Source organism: Plectropomus leopardus, chromosome 15, assembly GCF_008729295.1.
Source record: "Plectropomus leopardus isolate mb chromosome 15, YSFRI_Pleo_2.0, whole genome shotgun sequence".
Taxonomy (NCBI): Eukaryota; Metazoa; Chordata; class Actinopteri; order Perciformes; family Serranidae; genus Plectropomus; species Plectropomus leopardus.
Window position 1 is genome coordinate 8,111,393 of NC_056477.1, and position 20,341 is coordinate 8,131,733.

At 40.1% G+C, this 20,341-nt stretch overlaps 1 protein-coding gene across 5 annotated transcripts in view; it reads right to left on the reverse strand.

Moving 5' to 3' along the window:
- Positions 1-20,341, reverse strand: part of cep170aa (centrosomal protein 170Aa) — a 50,360-nt gene that overhangs the window by 10,815 nt on the left and 19,204 nt on the right. For 4 of the 5 annotated variants that reach the window (XM_042502629.1, XM_042502627.1, XM_042502628.1 and 1 more), the window contains exons 4-12: positions 19,228-19,317; positions 17,144-17,222; positions 16,792-16,850; positions 16,462-16,693; positions 14,689-14,826; positions 10,714-10,884; positions 9,887-10,192; positions 3,203-3,565; positions 2,612-2,901 (exon numbers count right to left, since the gene is read on the reverse strand). In XM_042502629.1, coding sequence (XP_042358563.1) covers positions 2,612-2,901; positions 3,203-3,565; positions 9,887-10,192; positions 10,714-10,884; positions 14,689-14,826; positions 16,462-16,693; positions 16,792-16,850; positions 17,144-17,222; positions 19,228-19,317 — 1,728 coding nt within the window. Of the gene's footprint in view, positions 1-2,611; positions 2,902-3,202; positions 3,566-9,886; positions 10,193-10,713; positions 10,885-12,611; positions 12,660-14,688; positions 14,827-16,461; positions 16,694-16,791; positions 16,851-17,143; positions 17,223-19,227; positions 19,318-20,341 lie in introns of those variants that run through there. The other variant, XM_042502630.1, reaches the window with a different exon arrangement.

A 20,341-nucleotide genomic window follows, 5' to 3' on the forward strand; every position in this document is an offset into this window, starting at 1 on the left:
GCTCCTTATGGCTGAATCTACTGGACGGTGAAATGCATCATGTTTACTTTATAAGCGAGGCACTTCTTGGATTTTTGTGAGGACTGCTTAGCGTGTAAATTAGGGATGATAACAATCGACAATTGGTCATTAAGAATTTAATTGAACATGTGAAATGTAATCGATCAATCGATAGGCTATGTGATGCTGTCAAAGTATATGCAATATGCTGCTGTGACCTTTAAGGAAAAGACACATTTGGTATTGTGAATATTACCAATAATCAATCAAAGAAAGAGCTTACAATTTGCAGCCCAAGTATGGATGCATTTTGGCGTCTATGAAGATGAAGGGAAATGGACCTGGACAAGAGCCGCTGTGTGTGTTAGTTAATTCATCTGTGTGTTTTAATAATGAATAATTTCCAATATACTATGTTTTAACATTAGCAAGTAGTCACAGTGAGAAAAAAAAATCATGTATTGAAATCAAAAATGTTGATGCATTCATGATCACATCTTGGCTCTTTGAATCAAATTATGAGGTGCCTTGAGATTACCACCCCTAATGTCTGTATTGTCATACTTTCCAATTAGTCTTTATTCTGTATGCACCCTGAGCATAAAGTACTGGAGCACACTTTGTAATGAAATTTAAATACCCTCATGATATATAAGCACTGTGGTAATATTATTCTACAGTTCTCTTGATGACCGAAAGTGAAGTGGTCAGAAGAAGATGCTGTTCAATTAAAGCACCGATCTGCACTTGATACTTGAGCACCATGGCAACGAGCAGAAATCACAGAAACACAAACACAAACACACACACACACACACACACACACACACACACACACACACACACACACACACACACACACACACACACACACACACAATTTACAAAAGGGAGAGCGGACAGACTGTGAGCAGTGTGCCAATTAGTGTGTCAGTTAATTACAGGAATTAGCATAACAACACTTCCAGTTTTGAATGTAATGCACTCAGACTCACACTGCTGAGAAATACACCCCACTAATTATGATCACTGCTTCTTCAAAGATAACACCTGCATACAACACTTAAAGGAATATGTGCCTCTATAAAATGTAATTTACTACAGTTTAAATTGTGTCTGTAATAAACTTTTATTGGCAGCAACTTAACTTCCTAAAAATAAGTCTGAATCTGGTAGGTGGCAATTAAAAAGCTGAATGATTGTTTGTCAGGATGGTTTAGCACTCTTTGCTTTTAATTCCTTCTTTACTTGTAATGATAATCAAGCGTTAGTTTTTCTACTATTTTTAGTTTCTCACTCTGAACATTAAACCCTCTCTCTGTGTGCGTGTTGCTCTGTCCCTCTCAGACGTGTTTCCTGTGACCATGAAAGACTGCAGTGCCACAGGACAGGGGCGGCAGTAAAAAACAGATGATGGTTTTTTAGCCTCCCCGGAGCATCGTTTGATAAAACAGGGCAGTGCTTGATGGAGCAAGTCTCCACGGGCTATTACAGAAGCATTAGGGTTACCAATGGGACAGAGAGGATGGAGTGGTAGTCAGGCGAGGCCACTGAGAGGTTGATAGCTTTGTTTTAGTGGCAACAACACAAACCAGACTCAAAGGACTTGCTAAACCGAAAAGTGCCTATGCAGCATGTAATTACGAGACGATTAACCTTGCTCTGGTCTGTTTGTGCTCGGTCAAATTCCGCTGTTTAGAGTTACTGCAGAATAAGATTAAATGATGCTCTTGTCATTCAACTTGCTACTTTTATTGTCACGAATAAGCAAAGAAGGCACTTGGGAAGATGTTTTTATTTTTGTGTTTTCTGGGGTGATTAGAGTGATCTGAACTTTAAGACCTGTGAGTAAAACAGTAAATACTCCTCTAAATGACCACCATTTGAACTTGCAAATTATGTGTATTAGTAGTGTTGGGTCCCATTCACAGTTCAACCAATACCGGTGTTTTTCTGTACTTTATTTTCTCTATAATAACAAAAATTTTATGTCAGAAATTCTACTCCTATTTTTCCTAAAAAAAACACAGAGCTAATCCTGTCTTTGTCTGTCATATGTCCGCTTGTGTGTTTAGGTGTGAATGTTTTTGTGTGTCTGCATGTCTAGCAGTGAAGCTAGGCTATTAATAAAACAATATAGAAAAGAAAATACACCTGAAACCGAAACTATCATAGCAGATCAGCGATCAGCGATAGTTATGGCTCCCTGGGAAGCCAACAAAGTGGCCTCAGAACTCTGTGGCTGGCTTACAGGCTTACAGATACTTCCTGGCACTTCAGCCTCTTGTATAAGTCTTAAGTTCTTCTCACCCAGATGCACTCTCAGGTACCAAAATTGGACACCAATGGATTTAACATGACTCAGAACAGAAACAATTCTGTCGGTATCCTTAAAAGTACAGAGTTCAGTGCCCATCCCTATAAAATAGGTAGTGGTTTTTATGGCATAAATTCAGAATAAAAATGTCCTCTTTGAAGCAAAACCTGAGAAAATGGAAATCTCTGTTTCGCAGCTGTTATGTCAAGACAAATAATTGTGCTTGTTGAGGTAGAGAGACAGAAATGATCCTGCATGGAGCAAAAAACTGTGAACATCTCTGAACACGCCCACCTTATCTATCATGCGCCGGGCCTCCTCTTCCTCTGCATTCCTGTTCTCCAGTTCAATAGTGTAGGTCCCCTTATCGCTGTGGTCATCCTCTCCCTCCCCTCCAGCAGAAGTTGCTCCTTTCCCCAATATTGAGGTGTCCTCGCTTGGGCTAGTTGGGCTGCCTGTCGCCAGCCCGGTGCTGGCTGAGCTGCGACCGATACTCGGGTCCTCTGATCTCTGCTTGAGAAGGACGCGGGCAGCTGTTGGGGCACCTGCAGTCACTGTGGCTGGTATCGGAGCTGGGACTTTACCTACAGGTAACAAAGTGTGGAGCAGAAACAGATTTTTGTCTATATCAGGTCCACAACTGTTATTATGTGTGACGATATTAGTTTTGAATGAATGACAGCCCCTGATTAACAGATTCACTGCAACTTTCGCTGATTAACAACAACGTTTAGTTTGACTTTTCATACACAGAGAAATACTTTCAAACAATACCTAATGGAGCCGTTAAGGTGTCTTTAGCTTAATCTCATGAATTTTAACAAAATCTTTACTTGTTTGAGTATCATACAATAAAAATTAGACATGATTAAACTGTTTTATTACCTGATTCTGAAGCTGCAGTAGCTGATGTGGAAATGCTGAACACCTTGGGGTGAGACGGAGGCTGAGGACACAGTCCCTCCCCACCAGCTCCTATTCCCTGCAAGGGTGCAGTCTGGGAAAATGAATACGACCGGCGCTTACGAGGGTTTTCCTCGTCGTAGAACTCGATCATGAAGGCAGTGCGGCTGCCACTTGCTCTGGTCCCACTCACTGCTATGTTGCCCCCTCCAGATCCTCCCGCTCCTGCTCCCACGTGGCTGTGTGCTGCTTTTAGGCGCTCCTCGAGGGCGTGGCGGCGGTTGGCGAAGCGTAGGCCAAGCCCGTTCTCCGAGTCACTCTGGGTGCCGTCTTCATGCTTGCTGCCTGTCAGAACGCAAAAAAGAGAAAATAAAGTTGAGGTTTTTTGTACAGCACAAGCTTAGTAGGGGGTAAAATAGTTTTTTATGTAAGTTATTCACATGGCACTGGATAAATAAGTCTAATTACAATTCACAACAGATCTATTTGCTCACCTGGGCTGACTTATAATGTAACCTAGATACATAACTGATTACCTGCAGGATGTTATATAAGCTAATATGATTAAATCCAAATCATAACATGTACACGCAGTAACTTAGCAACACACAACAGCTCCATAAAGATACAATAGAGGAATATTGTGCAACGTGCTCTCCAACAATGTGTGTGGCGGTTCTACTTAAATTGAGCAACCATAAAAAAGAAAATAAAGTCCCATACTGACCACAGCGAAGAACCACATCTTCCTGAAAGCACATCCACTGTAGATACCGCAACAAAAAACAAACGTTTGCTAACCATTACAGCCTTGATGAACTATGACCTTTCAGCTGTGGCCCGAAATCATTCAACCATCAAAACACAATGCCTGGTTTACCTACCACATCACTGCTATTACTACATTTTGATCAGTCTGGGTCAAATCAGCGTGTCCTCTCTCGAAGGCAGACAGTGTGCCACGCTAATCCAGACATGCCACCCACTCAGTTACTGGCCCTGCCTACTGCTGCCAGTGAGAGAGGCAGCAAGGGGGAGGGGAGGAGGAGAACATGTAGGGGGAAGCAGGAGTAGGAAGCTGGATGAGAGTGTGTGTGTTGGGGGGAGAAAGGGCTTCAGGGATGAAGAAGGAGGAGGGGAGGTAGAAGGAGACTGGGAAAGAAAAGGGGAGGCTGAACTGGGAATGAGGATGGGGGGAGAGGAAAAGAGGAGGGTGGATGGGAAAGGAGAGGAGCTGGATTAAGTGAGAGAAAACACAGAGAGAGTGGGAATTCTTAAGTGAAGGAGGCTCTGGATGTAGTATAATGCCACTAGAGCTGACAGCCACTTGCACAATGAGCCAGTCAGTTAATGAGCAAACACTAAGGCAGTCAGGGTATCAGAGTATTCTTAAATTGTCGCACACATTCAAACACAAATACAGAACTGTCATTTTTTATGCTTTCTCCCATCTAATAAATCCCCACAAATAACTATGATGAGAAAATAACTCATATAATAGCATAATTCCACGATAAATTAACTTCTTTACATCGTATAAAGTGCGTTTATATATTTTGGAGTGAACGCTGTAGAGTCCTCCATGCCAGTGGCTATTAGACTGTTAAATGTACACAGCTGAGCTGTGGTGACACATATATACAGCATAATACTGTATGCTGTGTTGATGTGTATGTACATGTATGGAAGCTAATTAATTAAAATTCAATGATTTATGGACAAGGGGTGGGATTAAATACATTTTTACTTCTTCTCACTCCTTTTTGAATATGTAAAATCATTATGTATTAGACCATTTCTTTTACTTAATGTTTTTCACTGTACAGTTATTACTTTTTTTTGTCTTTTTTTGCGTAATAATTTCTCTATTTCCTTTTTTACATGTTAAAAATAAATCAAATCATATCTATCTATAGAAAATCGAATGCTTATACACTGTCAGTTTTCATTGAAGTTAACTTATAACTAAGTGGTGATGTATGTATAGACCAGTTTTCACTACAGCCACTGTGTGCAAGGCACGAATCAAGTACTAGAGGTGGACTGCCCTCCATGAGTAAAGAGGACAATGTGCCTCCATGGCTGAGTGGATTGTAGTGGTTTGCCTGGGGAACTGTCCACACACTGTGACTTTGAATCAGTCTGATGCTCTGATGTCTTTCTGTCTAGATTTGTCTTTACTGTGATCTGCACTCAAAGTCACATTAAGGACAATTTGTTCTGTATGTAAATAATGCACAGCTATTTAGATACGGAAACAATTTGCAAGATGTGACTTTGGTCCAATTTAGACAAAGGTGATGTATCAGTGGGAACTCCATGGACTATACACATGACAATCAGTTTACTTGTCATGGTTAGTACTACTCTGCCTGTGAAAGCAGTTGTATGATGTCCTCTGTAGCTCTGGAGGAGATGTCATAATGGTGTCATGGAGGGTTATCTGGATTCAGCCTTGGAAATGTGACATGTACAACAAAAAGCCTGTGTTAAAAAGGAGGTGTGGGGGGTGTGGGGGTGTGATTTGAAAGACAGGAAGAATCTAGCAAAGGACAATATTGTGTTGCATTATGGAAACTGTAGGATGTAATACTTTTACTTGACCCATACTAGGGACTAAATGTGAAGATACCTCACACTCTACTGCTTTCATTTTTTTTAAACTCTCTCTCACAAGTTCACCAACTTTATTTAAGTACAAAATCATATTTCTTATTTTCCTTTACTTCTTTCCTCTTCACCAACAATGCATGAATTGAATATCAGTGCTTTTTCAAAAGGATACTTCAGTTTTTTTTAAACATTTTCCCACAGACTTACATGGTAAAAGAAAAGTCTGTAAATCAGTCTCATTTTTTTCAGCATCACAACTGCTGCAAAATTCAAATTTAAATCATTTTATCCCCATTCGGATAAACAGAGAGCTAAACTGGGCACAGCTGCCTCAGCCGGCAGAAGTTTCTAGTGCACATGCTCTGTGGGCCAAATGATAGCAGTTTAACATTTTTGGCTTCATGCTTCACTGAGCAGCTTCCATAGAAATTAACAAATTTCTGCTGCCAACATTGTATCCAGGTCTCTTTATACATCCATGGTGTTATCAGCTACAGTAGATGGCAGCTGGCAGTTCATGTTTTAAAGAGTTAGTTTAGTTTTACCAAAATCACACAATAATAAAATCAATTAACTTATCAAGGCAGCAGCATACCTGCAACTCCTGTGTTCTGAAAGCTCAAATCACTGTTTTTTGCCAGCGGAGTCTGAGCATAGATGAATATCATGGTTCAGTTCTGAGGGTCTGACTGCAAGGTAAAGCGGTGAAAATATTAAATAAATAGAGCGCATACCTGTCTGTCTCCCCATACTAGGGGTGTGTCAAGTGACATCTATTGTATGTAATACACTGACTCCAATTCACAAGATCAGTACTACCCCTTTAAGTACTTTTTCTGCATTGGCGGATCACAATAGCTCTGTAGCCTCAGGCAAATTTCTGAGTCTCCAGCTCATTTGTCACATTCCACCACTCAACCTCCTCCATCCTTCCTGTCTTTTATCACTGTTTGAAATTTAAAAAAAGGCATAAATTTTATTAAAAAGAAGAAGAAAAGAAATGGCATAAAGAGAATGAGAGATGAAAGCAGCAGAGCGTTACAGTAGCTGGAGCAGATCAGCAGATAAGCAGACAGAGAGAGGCTGGTCTTTCATGCTGTGTGCAACCGGACAAAGAAGCCGTTGGCAAGGGCCAGAGGAGAACAGAGGTATCTGTGAGAGTCCAGCGCTCTGCACCGCTCGCCCCGCCATGACTCACAGCGGAGCTGGACTCTGTCTCCACAACTGGCTGTACACACACATACACACATTACACACACACACACACACACACAACTGAGCATTTGACAGGGATGTGCTTATTTCACATGCATGAACAGCCACAGACAAGCAAACATGCAACCCCAAACATTTGTCAAATTGTGGGTCATACTAAACAATATATTATGCATACACAATACTGAAGTTCAACCCTTATCTGTTAAAGCTGCCACTCCAAATAAATATCAATGCACATTAATCATGAATCAAAATTGCAAAAAAAATCATGCAATCTCGATAACATTTCACATCACACATTTATAGCCTTACACTGATCATAATCAAATCTTACTTGCACAGAAAAGACACTGATTTTCAGATTTTATAATACATATAACAGTTAATATTCCAACACTGGTAGAAATAAAAGAGAATATAAAGAAAATAATTAATCCTCCACATTACTTTGTCTACAAGAACAGAAACACTCACCTTGATGCTTACAAATCAAATGCTTTGGCTCAGTTGCTTCCTCTCAGTTTCCACGCCAAACCTCTGCCTCTCTCTCTGCCTCCCACCTCTACGACACACCCTAAGCAACATCACACACGTGCCTCTCCTCCCTGCATGCTACACTGCTTGTCTGCAGATCAGTGCTGAGCATGTCTGAAACACACACACGCAGCAAACACAGACACGACGAATTTCAGCCACACAAATCCACATGCGAGCAGCACATGCTTCACACACACCCTCCATCAGCACTGAAATGCGTTTTTCACACATGCTCCTGCAGCCGCACACAGACACAAAGAGATGCTAGTTTTTGTCAATGTATGTCTGTATTGTCTCTTTCCTTGGCATCATTTGCATCTCTGTTACTATAACAACTATCTGCCAAAAACCGCTCTCTCCTCCTTTCGCCGCCTCCCTTTCCGCTTTCACTGCAGTCCCGGCAACAAGCCTCCCTCTCTCCCTCCTTCCTGCTCGTCTTTGTCCAATCACCTTTGCTGTTCTTGGAGTAAATGCTGCTGTCAGCGTAACAGTTAGGTTCTCCCGCCTTTCTCACCCTCTGTCCCATCTGCCTGCGGTACCTGTTTTTGCGCGCCTCACATGTCCACGGCCAGCGTCAATAGACAGCTTTCCATGCAGCTGTTCACCTGCCCTCTCCTCTTAGTCAACTCCCTCCCTCTTCTCCTCCTCACTCCACCCATCTTTTTTTATTTGTGACAACCACAGTCCACTTCATGGTCGTCTGAATCCCCTCTCTTACTTAGGGCACTCAAATACTGTTTTTTAGTATCAATCAGCTTCAGCTTAAATTGAAAAAACTATGTCTTGCAGCCCCAAAGTCAGTCAAACAGTCAGTTAACAACATAATCATCCATCAGGTGAGCCACTCCGTCAGCCAGTTGACATGCATGTAGTACTAACTCCATCTAATAAATTAGCTTCCCTGCCTTCCACTGCTGCCTCACAGATTTCCATTTTCATCAGCTCCTGTGTGTTCGTCCCTCCTCCACACATGTCAACAACATCATAAATTGGCCCCTATTTAATTAAGTCAAGACCAGCATGTAGTATACTGTAGCCTAGCTTAGCATGAAACTCTCTTTACTGGCAACAGAGCCTCGCCCAATCTGTCCAAGTCTCACAGAGACCACTGGCAGCAGGAGCCTACTCAGCAGTTGGCTGCTTGCAGGTACAAGGGACAAAGAAACGCAGAGAGGCTTACAAATTACAGTCATGGTAATCTCTAACTGAGATAAACATAGAAATATGACAGAGAAGATTTAGACAAAAAACAACATACTGCCATGCTTTTGTATGCCTCCGTGCACCACTCAGGTTGCACTTAAAGTTTACATCCATACTTCACACACATCTTTACAATCAGCACATTTACAAAGTGGTTCTTGTATTGTGGCCAACAACATCTTGTATGAGGTTACCATGACCTTGACCTTTGACCTTTAACCACAAGATTCTAATGAACTCATTCTTGAGTCCAAGTAGATGTTTGTGCCAAAATTGAGGAAACTCCCTCAAGGCCATCTTCTGATAAAGCATTCACAAAAATGAGACAGATGTATGGTCACAGTGACCCTGACCTTTGAAAATCAAGACCTCATCATCATTTCATTCTTGAGTCTACTTTAATGTTTGTGCCAAATTTGAAGGAAATTTCTCAAATCACTTTCACAAGAATGAAACTGACAAGGTTTAAGTGATCTTGACCTTTGACCACCGAAATCTAATCAGCTCATCGTCGATTCCAAGTGAATGTTTGTGCAAAATTTGAAGAAATTCCCTCAAGGCGTTGTGGAGATATTGCGTTTAGAAAAAAGTGTACGGGTGGGCGAACGGGCATACAGACGGACAACCTGAAAACATAATGCCTCTGGCCACGGCTACTGCCGGCGTGGAGGCAAAATAATTAAACCAAAAGTCACATCTAAAGCTACTGTAGTCATGCCATGGAGGCGTATTCACAGAAAATGTGCTCAACATATGTCTCTTAAATGTTGGAAAAACTGAAATTTAATGAGGGGCAGTGCTACGCTACTCATACTAAGCCCTGTCATTGGATTTTACACCAGTAGCAGGGGTTTAAATGTTTGTCTGCTAGCTGCTAATCCCCTGGCTTGGTTACCGCTGCCAACAGCCCCTGCTAGTAACAAAGAACAGTCTTCACATAATAATGGAAGAGATGGAAGTAGAAACAGTGTGAACTAGAATCCTTTGTTAGAGAAAGGAAGGAAAAATGACAAAGAAGTAGAGAACCAGAAAAAGGTACAACAAAAACTTAACCACAATGCACATATAAAAATGTTAACAGAAAACAGCCTTCACCTTTTAGCCTCTTGAGATGGACTGGCACATCACTCTTGATGCTCTTGCTGTCGTCCTCCGTTGACTCGCTGCGCACCAGAGTGGGGTCATTCTGTGCTAGCCAGTCAGCCACCTTGCTCTCCGATGCCATCATAGCGGCTTGCAGTGTGCTCAAGTCCCGTCCACATGCCCCTCCACTTCCTGCTCCGCTCTTCTTGGAGCGAGATCTGTGATGGTCGGGCGTGAACTTTGACACATGGTCTTTAATGGTGACTTTCCCAGGAGAAGTGTTGTCAAACTCTATGGTGAAGGAGGCATGACCTTGAGCTGTGAAGCAGACATGTCAGTTTTGTTACTGTCAGTCAGCATCACTCGCAAAGAACTACTAAATATAGTGGTGCTGGGTGAAGCACTTTAAAAAATGAATGTATGACTGACTTTTTGGTATAATCAAATGATGGAAATACACGGTTAATAGATTTTTATCCAAATATAATACAATCAGCTGATGGCTTCGGTTGCAGAATGATTGCTTCTCTGTTTGTCCTAGACAAACAGTAGCCACTTCCTGTTTTCTGTAAATCAAGGTCTCTTTGTGTCATAAAGGAACACATTTCCCACAAAGGCAAACTTGATGACACTTAACTGTATACACCAAAAATACAGTAAATATATGAACTGTACTAAATGTCACAAATTACACTAGTAGTGGTTTATATATAGTCTGTTTATAAACTACAAAGGCCTTGATAGTTAACACAGACAGTATAAACTTACATTCCCTTTAAACTCTAACAAAGACTTCTTTTATTTACCATAAATCAGAATAAATTAAATGTATTATTCACCTGCAGTGGTGTGAGTGGTGGTGCCCTCTGTGTCCTTGGTGGGAATCTCGTGGATGCCATTGCTGGCCACGTGACCCTCCTTGGTAGGCATCTCAAAGTAACTGGAATCGTGGGTGGAAGCATGAAGGCCGTCCTCTTTAGCTTTCTCACCCCGGCGAGCCTCTTTGCTGTCTGAGGATGAAAAACACATAAAGTTGTGACTAAGCTTAATGATTTAAAATTTGATGTTTATGAGAACATTTTTTTAAACTTGATGCTCAGATAAACTTTTTATAAATATTTATGAGTTGAAACAGGTTATAAAGAACATATCCGTGTGACTGGTAAAACAAAAATAAAAGTAAAGGGGTGGTATCTCTAAATGTATGAGTTGTCATACAAACAAAAATCTTTTGAAAACAAAAAAAAAAACAAACAAAAAAAACAAAAAACATCTAAATCTTGAGCATTTATTAGTTTAATAACATAACATCCCTATGCGTAAATTACACGGTGAGAGATGAATACAGGAATCCATTATCAAAAGTCAAGAGTGAAAGGTCAATCTAGGCCCACAATGGAAAGATTCAATCATGGTCCTCCCTTCAGCAAGCGTGTCTCTCCATTTATCAGAATTACTGTCTCATCTGGGGGAGGATGCAGCCATATAAACTACAAATGCTACAATACACACACAAACACACTGGAGTCATGTCCGTCACTCTGGATGAGATGTGCTGGTACAGCTCTTTATAACCTGCTTTGGGGCATTAACAATATGGAGCACTTATTTTCTCATCTGTTCATATTAACAAACAGAGCCTCTGTGGGATCTGAATATGATAAACGATACTTTCAGAAATTAGAGAGGCCATCTGCTTCTTGTTGGGGAGCAAATGTACGAGCATATGGCAATTGGCAAAAAGAAAGACATGGACACTGACTTTACAGAATATAATTATTAGTAAAACATAGCGAGTGAATATCTGGTGAATAACATATTCTATAAATATTATTGCTATGTCAGACTCAGGCAAAACACAATCTTCCCAGAAACAAAATCTCTTAATTAAAAGGCTTATTTTCCACTTAAGTATTATGAACTTAACTAAAGTACTAAAATATCTCTTTGGATTCGTCTTTGCTGATCTGCAGTTGCCAGCATAAGCTGCTCTGCAAGTTTGGGAAGATTTACAACATGGATTTAAACTGAGTGCAAATATCAGGATCTTAAGATCAAATACGATGAATGATGCTTAAGATCTAAGGACTTAACTAAGAAAGTAATACCATACAAATAAGACTGAAAGGTTTAAAAATAAGCACGTAAAACAGACAAAATGACAGAAAGTACAGTATATGTTTGCTTCTTTTTTAAAATTATTAAGAAATGACTAAACTTCCTGTATCTCACCCATGTAATATGTTCAAATACGTGTGAACACTGTCAGAGCTTCCACTGATGTCACAATAAGTCGCATGGCTTGTCTGGGAAACACCTCACGATTTTTTGTAAAGTTAGGAGTTTCATGAATAAGTTTGATGCCATTCATAGCAACTTAAGCTTTACTGCTTTCCATCAGCCTAATTCATACAAAGATAAACACTGACAATAGGCACAGCATTGCAGATTAATCACATCCTAAAATATATGAGCATTCAACACACTTTAAAAAGCATCTCCTGTTAGATAAGTTTGTCTGACTTTGAAAAACAGTAGCAAAACATAAAAGTAGTGCATCTGTCTTCCCATTTCAAATTCTAATGTACCTAAGAGCTAAAGCATGTTAACTGACCAAATAGTTCTTACAACATCCACAGGTAATAAAGCAAGGCTCACTAATAAAATGTTGACTCAAATTGACAGCCCTTTAGCAGCTCCATTAGCTAAAGTATATGGAATTGAAAGTAATACTTACTGGAGGATAAGAGAGTGGTTAGCTAATGATCACTGCAGTAGAGAGCGAGAGAGTGGTCTGTTTGAACACTGTGTGCACGGGTGTGTTTGTGTGTGTTGGGAGGAATGGGGGAGCTGGTGCAATGGCGTAACCCAATCGGCTTGAGTGACAATACACAAGGAAGGGGGGTAGGGGGCTCTGACAACACAGCCTATTCACTGCAAAGGAGAAAAGGACATGCACTAAACTTAACTGACATTCAAATGCATGCATCAATAAAAACACACTCAAACAAAATCACTTCCTCTTCAGGACCTTTTTTCACTTCCCCTTTGCTGCTACTAAATCATATATCTGATGTTAATAGTTTATTAGAGATGATTTCGAGGACGTGCTCACATTTTTTTTTTCAAGACATGATAAGATCTTGTTTTGAAGCATGTAACCTACATAAAAACATTGCGCAACCCACCCTGGGGAGCACACCGCTTAAACAACGACATCACAACATCCATTTAGCACTCAGTCAAAAAGTCAGTGCGCCACGAGGGCAAAAAGCCTTCCACTCACCCTCTTCCATGACTGAAGTAGCCAATCCCATTGGTCTGATTTTTCGGAAAGCTTTTAGAGTTTCAAATCACCCTGTCACGCTTGCACAGACTTACTCCAAAATGAGTCTTTTTTTAATCTCATTCAACACCATTCACACTCATGGTTTAACACACAAAGTATTTCTAACTAAAAAGCTGATGAACAAAATATTCCTTTTCAGGCTGGCGTAGACGCTCCCAGCCTATCCATCCAGATGTGATGAGAGATTTGAAGCTCTTCTGTCTGCTCCAATGTTTGTGTATGATTAACCTCCCCCCACTTCTACAGACTATGCTGGTCCACACTAAACCAGCCTGGCACAGACTGATTTTGTGTTGCTGAGCTGTTTCACTATTGGTGTAGCCTCTAATCCTGTTACTCTGACTATCCAGCACCAGTTAACGGGATCCCCCCAGTCCAAAGGACACTATACACGCACATACTGTAGGCACACAAACATACAGGCTCTGAAAAAAGCCTTTGTGTGCACTTGGGTGTACACTGTTACACACACAAACACACAGTCTGTCCGGCCATTGCCCCATTAACATAGAGCAAATAAACAGGGCTTAAGGGCATTAGATCAAGCTACTGTTTCAATGCTAACATAAAATTGTCTGCACTGCATGATTCATATTAGTATTACATTTAAGATGTGGGCTATCAAATAGCATACTGTTTTTAGCACACAGCAATATATCATGCTATTTTTACTTTTTGCTGACAAAATATAAACGAAGAAATGCTGCAGTTTGTAACTTTCCATACAAACTGCATCAAAGAGGGTGGGTATGTTAGATATACCATTTATCTGATTCATCGCAACATACAAGGTGGCATAAAGATTTAGAATTAAATTACCAAATTCTGTATTAAATCTGTATCTTGAGGAATACAAACATTTTGTGTATTCAGACAACTGTGAAAATGACATTTTAGTATGTTTAACTCTTCACAGGACAAGCGCTTATGAACAATGAATGAATGAATGAATGAATGTTACTTTCTACTTTATATTTAGTGCAAAATCTCTTGTAAAAGTTACGACTACCAGCCATAGACTGTAACTATAGAAATAATGGATGACGTCACCATAACTTCACTCACTGGTTTGTGGAGTCATGTTTTGAAGCCTTGAGTTCGACAGGCTGTACCAGGCCGTAAACATGTTTATTTTTGCTGTTAAGTTGGGCATTTTAACATGGGGGTCTATTGGTATAGACTTGCTTTTGCTTTTCAGTGTCAAGTGGCCATTTGAAGAACTGCAGTTTTTGGCAATTCTATGTTGGCCTTATTTTCAGCCCTGGAGTTGCTGCTTGCCCCAAACCAAAACTTTTTTAAAAATCTATGGTGAAATTCTATGATCGATGATGACATCATTTGACATCAGCAAGCTTTCTTTTACTAATGTTTTGGCAATATAATATTGTCCTCATACTTGTCCACTTTAGATAGAGTGGTAAGGAGATAAAGGTAGTTAGAAGTTCAAAATCAGAATAGCTCTTACCTGAAATGGAGCTGTCGTGTTTTTTGCTGGATGACTTGGTTTCCTGCTTGAAGGAGTTCTCATCATCTGCATCTCCATCCCCCCACCAGGACGGCTGACCGTACAGTGGCGTCCCACGAGGCAGCGCTGTAACATCCCCTGAGACAGATGCACAGACACATTTTCACAAAACTTTGCAGAAAGCGAACTTTTTAAAGTAGCTTAAACTACAGCCTGTCATGCTTGACTTGTTTATTATGTACTTTATATACTTTGGAGCTGTTGAGCTGTTCATTGTATCAGGATGACACAAAGTGAACCCAGCTGCTCTTTGTCTATGTGTGTGTTGGTGCATTAATTCCCCTCTAGTCAGGTCCTGCACCACTGACCTATTTTTTTTTAGAACTTTAGCCAGCAGGACGTGTCTTTATCATACTCTCTCTCACTGTCAGACACACGCAGTTCAAATGAAAGAGGGACTTTTTCGTTTGCCTCTCTGTCCTCATTAGAATGAAAGCTGACAAGGGACAAGCATCCTGCTGTAAGTGGACAGCACAGTGGAGAAGTGACAGGAAAGACATGCAACAAAAGTCTCCAGCTGGATCAGCAATGATGTTTAGGAAGACTCCTCACACGTTAACTTCTTCCTCCTCCTTCATCCTCTACCTTATTTTGCTTTGAGTGCTGCTTATCCTGAGCTATATGTAAGTTTAATCACAGTATATCCAGATAATTATAGATGCCGTCTGCCAAATTGCGTGCAGTAAGAAGGGGCTTTCTCTATAATAGCTACTGCATGCTCCCTATGAGGTATAATATCTGGGTGAGGCCTGGTATTACAGCAGTAACACCGCAGGACTACATCCACAGAACCATAGAAAGGGTGTCATAAAAAACATGAGCAGCAGATGGGGAGACATGCAACACCGTATGTGCATGTTTCATAGTTTTTTTGGCCAAATTGTGCATATGTACGTGCCTGCCTGTGAATTTGTGCATTTTAAGAAAAGTAGTGCTGCCATATGGGTTTGCAGTATGCAGGCACTCTGACCCTGTTACTGCTTAATCTGTGCAATAACACAAGCCCCATGTGGCCTTGTTTTAACATCTGGAGATTAACTAGGACCCCTGCTAGCACCCTAGCCTGGTCACTGATGTCAATTAATGGGGACAACCTCAGACCCTAAACCGCCTTTATATTGAGAAAGCGTGACTGATGCTTGTGTGGTGGTTAAAGCCCTTTCCCTGGTGACCATGTCCACCCCCTACTGGCCTGACATAAAACCCCACCACACTTTGTTTAAGAAAAAATGGATGTTACCAATTATTTTGAGGTTTGACAATGCAACGTCCGAATAAACACAATTCATTATATCCTATTCCCAATGTATTAGCATTTTTAAGACTTCTGAAAGATTAATTTAAGTAATTTTAATACAAACTAAGGCCTTATTTTAAGATTGATGAATTCAATGCGTTTTAAGACTTTTCACGGGTCAGTGGGTACCCTGGTCTACAGCTGTTCTCTTCTTGTTTTAGAAAGTCACAATACATCAAAATCTGTGTATTGGTGTTGAAAATGTGACATTTTAGTATTTACAGAGAAGTAGCAGTCTGTTTAAAATACTTGTCCACAGGTATATATGCGGAAATAGAGCAATAATAAAGTGTTCTTAGAATATTTGTGCCTTCATTTCTGACCCTAACCCTTTCTTATATTTAACACAGTAGCTATTTCAGAGGCAGCCTCACTTTTTATAGTGTCATAATTTTCTCTATGATCGTGTCTCTCACCTCCTATCCTCTCCTCTGCTTTGTGACTGTCCACAGGTTTAGCTGATGGCTCTTTGGAGGAAGTGATGCCATCTGACACTTTTGTCTCCCCTGACCTGTGGGTGCTGCAACTGGGGGATTTGAGTGCCTTTGTTGGGGTCTTAGCGGGGGACTTGCTTGTGGTTGTGGTTGTAGTGGTTTCTCCGTTGGACGGCTTCTTGCTGAGCTGGAGGCCGCTCGTAAACTTTTCATGCTTAAGGGAAGATGAAGAAAAGAAAGAATAGTAAGAGATTTAAGTAGTAATATATATAACCGTACATCATGGTAATACTTGAGTATGTGTGTTCTTACCTTCAGAGCCTCCTCAGGCACAGTGAGCTCTCCTCTCACCACCGTGAACAGGTTGGTATGTGAGACAGACAGGTTAAGGAAATAATGGCCACAATAGCATAATTATGTTACAAGCACGCACGCACGCTCACACATACACACAAACAGACACACATACGCATGAAACAATTTACCACTGAAAGCAGTAAATTCTATTATGTTCATGTGGTATGTTTTTAAAGAAGCCATCAATGTAAGAATTAAAATAATAATAACTGGGTTTGAACAACGCTTGGCTGCTCAACAGGTTTTTGGAGGGACTACTGGTGTATGTATGACAGCTGAAGAGGAGATCAAAAAAGTAAAAGGATATCATATCCAAATCTCAGCTTGTCCTCTAACTTTAAAGTGATGTACATCTGCTCCTGGATGCGGACATCATTTACAAAGGTCTGCAGGAGGAAAGAAAAGGCAAGACAAAAAACAATATGGTAATTTAAATCAAATGTAACAATAAAGAAGATAACACCAAAGAAAGGCATCTAATTGAGCTGGTTTACATGCCAGTGTTTGAGCTTTCAAGTGAAAATTGGGGTGGCAGCTAACAATTATCATTGATTAATCAGCTAATTATTTCCTGAGTCAGTTTTTTTGTCCATTAATTAAAAAACAGTGAAACATAGCAATAATAACAGTGACATGTTCAACAGTCGACAACAACGAAATGCAGGAAATTGTCAAATTTGACAAGCTGGACCAAGACCATGTTTGGCTTGAAAAATAACAAAAATTAATTGTTTTATCAAAATATTTGCTGATTATTTTGTGATTCATTAACTAATGGTTTTAGTTCAAGTGGAAATATAAAACCTTGCTGAGCTATTTTATTTCTGGTTTCAGTGTTTTTGCAGCTGTAACAGTTTGAAGAAGCTCTCACTGCCAGACACACGTGACTACATGTGAGTTTAATATTTCTGTGAGGTCTGAGGCTGATCCTGGCATCTCTTGATTAGAAATTAGTCTGCGTAGCCAGGACTAAAGGCCTTAGCATGAGAGGTACAACTTTCTCTCCAACTGTTTTCTCTCTCATCTCTTTCTTTCTCCCATTCCCCCCTTTCACCCCTCCTTCTTCTCTGCAGCTCTGAGACAGATCAGGTTTCACTGAACTGCAAATGAAATTCTATCATACTCGCACTGTTGTTGTAATAAAACATTCCTGCCTGCTCTGTAGTGAGATGAGTTCATGGCAGCTTAACAAACCAGCGATGAAACAGCCACAGTAAGACGGTAAATGGTGACATTGCCCAAACACGGCTTTTTTACTCACCACTGTGGCAAATCTCTGTATATCCACTGACTCAGCAGGAGAAAACTTCCTCTAAATCCAACCAAAGAAGCTGGATAGTTAATGACACAGCAGGAAGTGACTCTGACTCTGGCTTCCTGTCTGAGCGCTGGAAAGGATGTGGGGGACGTTCTGCATATGTGTCCAGTATGGTGGGGCTGTGACTGAGTGCTAATCACTACATATGACTAATGGCATGTGGCAGCTGTAAATGGATTTTACTGAGCTACAATGTCAAAGAGAGAGGTCAAGTGTATCTACACACACTTAAAGTTCAATTGTGTTTCTCGAGACATTTTTTAAAAATGTTTTAGATATCTATTTTGCCTTCAATTGACTGATATACTACTCAGAGTAATTTTTAATAACCAACAGACACCACAAAGTGTGTTTTTAAGCACACTTTACTTTCTTAAAGGGACAGGTAACCCAAAAAAATCAAAAATAAAATAGAAAGAAAGAAAGAAAGAAAGAAAGAAAGAAAGAAAGAAAAAGAAAGAAAGACAATATGCCCTCCATATTATATATATTTGTTTTTAACTATCACATGATTGCTTACGATCAAAAGCTGAAATTCCATTACTGGACAGAAAAAAATGAAAAAACAGGTAGTGACTGCTATCACTCTCTTTTTTGTCATTTTTTTTTAAGTTTGTGCTGAAGCTGCCCTTTGTTAACATTTGGATCACAGATTGTGCCCTAAAGTTGTGATTAGCATAATTAGAATTAGATTACTACTGACCTCAGCCCTGATCCACATCTTAATTAAAAGACAGATCAATTAGCATCAGTAAAATAGAAAGTCCTATTGACTGACAAAAACAAGTTAACCTTTAACCCTTCAGGACTACAGCGCTCTCTACTTTCACCTTGAATGTCTTTTGTTTTTTCTTGATTTCTCTCTACCTTTGCAGTCTCTATCCATCTCCCTTGAAACCTCTTTTCTCCTCCTTCAGCTGTTTCAACTCCTTCCCTTATCTCCCTCCATCCCTCGTCCCTCAGGTGACCCTCTCCTCTCCTCTATTATTGTCTGTCCTCTCTTTGTCCTCTCTCATCCTTTTAGCTTTGTCCTAACCTCTCTCTGTTTTGCATATTTATATCTGTGTACTCACCCCATTCAGGCTGCCCAGGTCCTTCACCTTGTGTTCATCAGTTCCAGCCTCGTAGTTGATGACTGCATGCTGCTTATCCACGCTGCGGGACTTCAAACGAAAACAAACACGGAGCATTAATCCAGGATTATCAGGATCAGGTCATTAGGATCAGTTGACACATCTAACATTTTTTTAACAGATATTGAAAATATACTACTTTTACTCTTCATCTTTGCTACTCTTGCTCCAAGTGTAAACCTGACTGTGAACTCTGGGTTGCCAATAATCTGGTCCGATATTTAGCATTTTGATGATTATCTGTATGGGCATTTCATTTTAATGATAATCAATAAAATTAATTAATTAAAAAATGCAAAGACAGTGTCAGCATGGGAGGAACTTTCACCTTGTAAAACCTCAGGGAACTATTTTTACTCATTTTTATTTGAATTTTCACTTGTCTTTTTTAAAAAAGTTGCTGTATATGATATTGAAAATCTCAGCTTTGATTAAAATTTTGCCAAAGGCATTTAAATAAAGTTTTGTCGTTGGAGTTTGTAATATTCCAAATTCTAAATATTGACAGAAAGATATACATTTTTATTGTGAATGCTATCAGATGCAAATACCAGTTATCTACTAATAACTGCTATCTTTCCTGAAAAACCGATATCGGCTGACCCCTACTGTGAACTGCATAACTGTTTATAGACAAACCATGTGTGTGACTGGAGAAAACCTTGCTGTTACATCTTTGTGGAGGTATGAGCATCCAATGTCGAGAATGCATTTCTGATAATGAGCCTCAATGTTACTATGCATTATATCTATTGTAATATCAACCTGAAGCATATCAGAAGATATTTCAATATCTGATTCTGCACACAGCACACTGACGCACGCACGCGCACACACACACACACACACAAAGGGAGAACAGTGAGGTGATGTGGGACCGTCTGGAGGTGAAAGTATTGATTTTCGCGCTCAGATATGAACCTAACAGCTGTGTGAGGATAAATAGTTTCCAGCACTGCAACCCTCTGTATGGTGAAAAACAATGTGATGGCAGCTTTAAATAGAAATATGTTGTTGCATTTGGCAAATATCCTTTTCATGTGTCAGTGTCAAA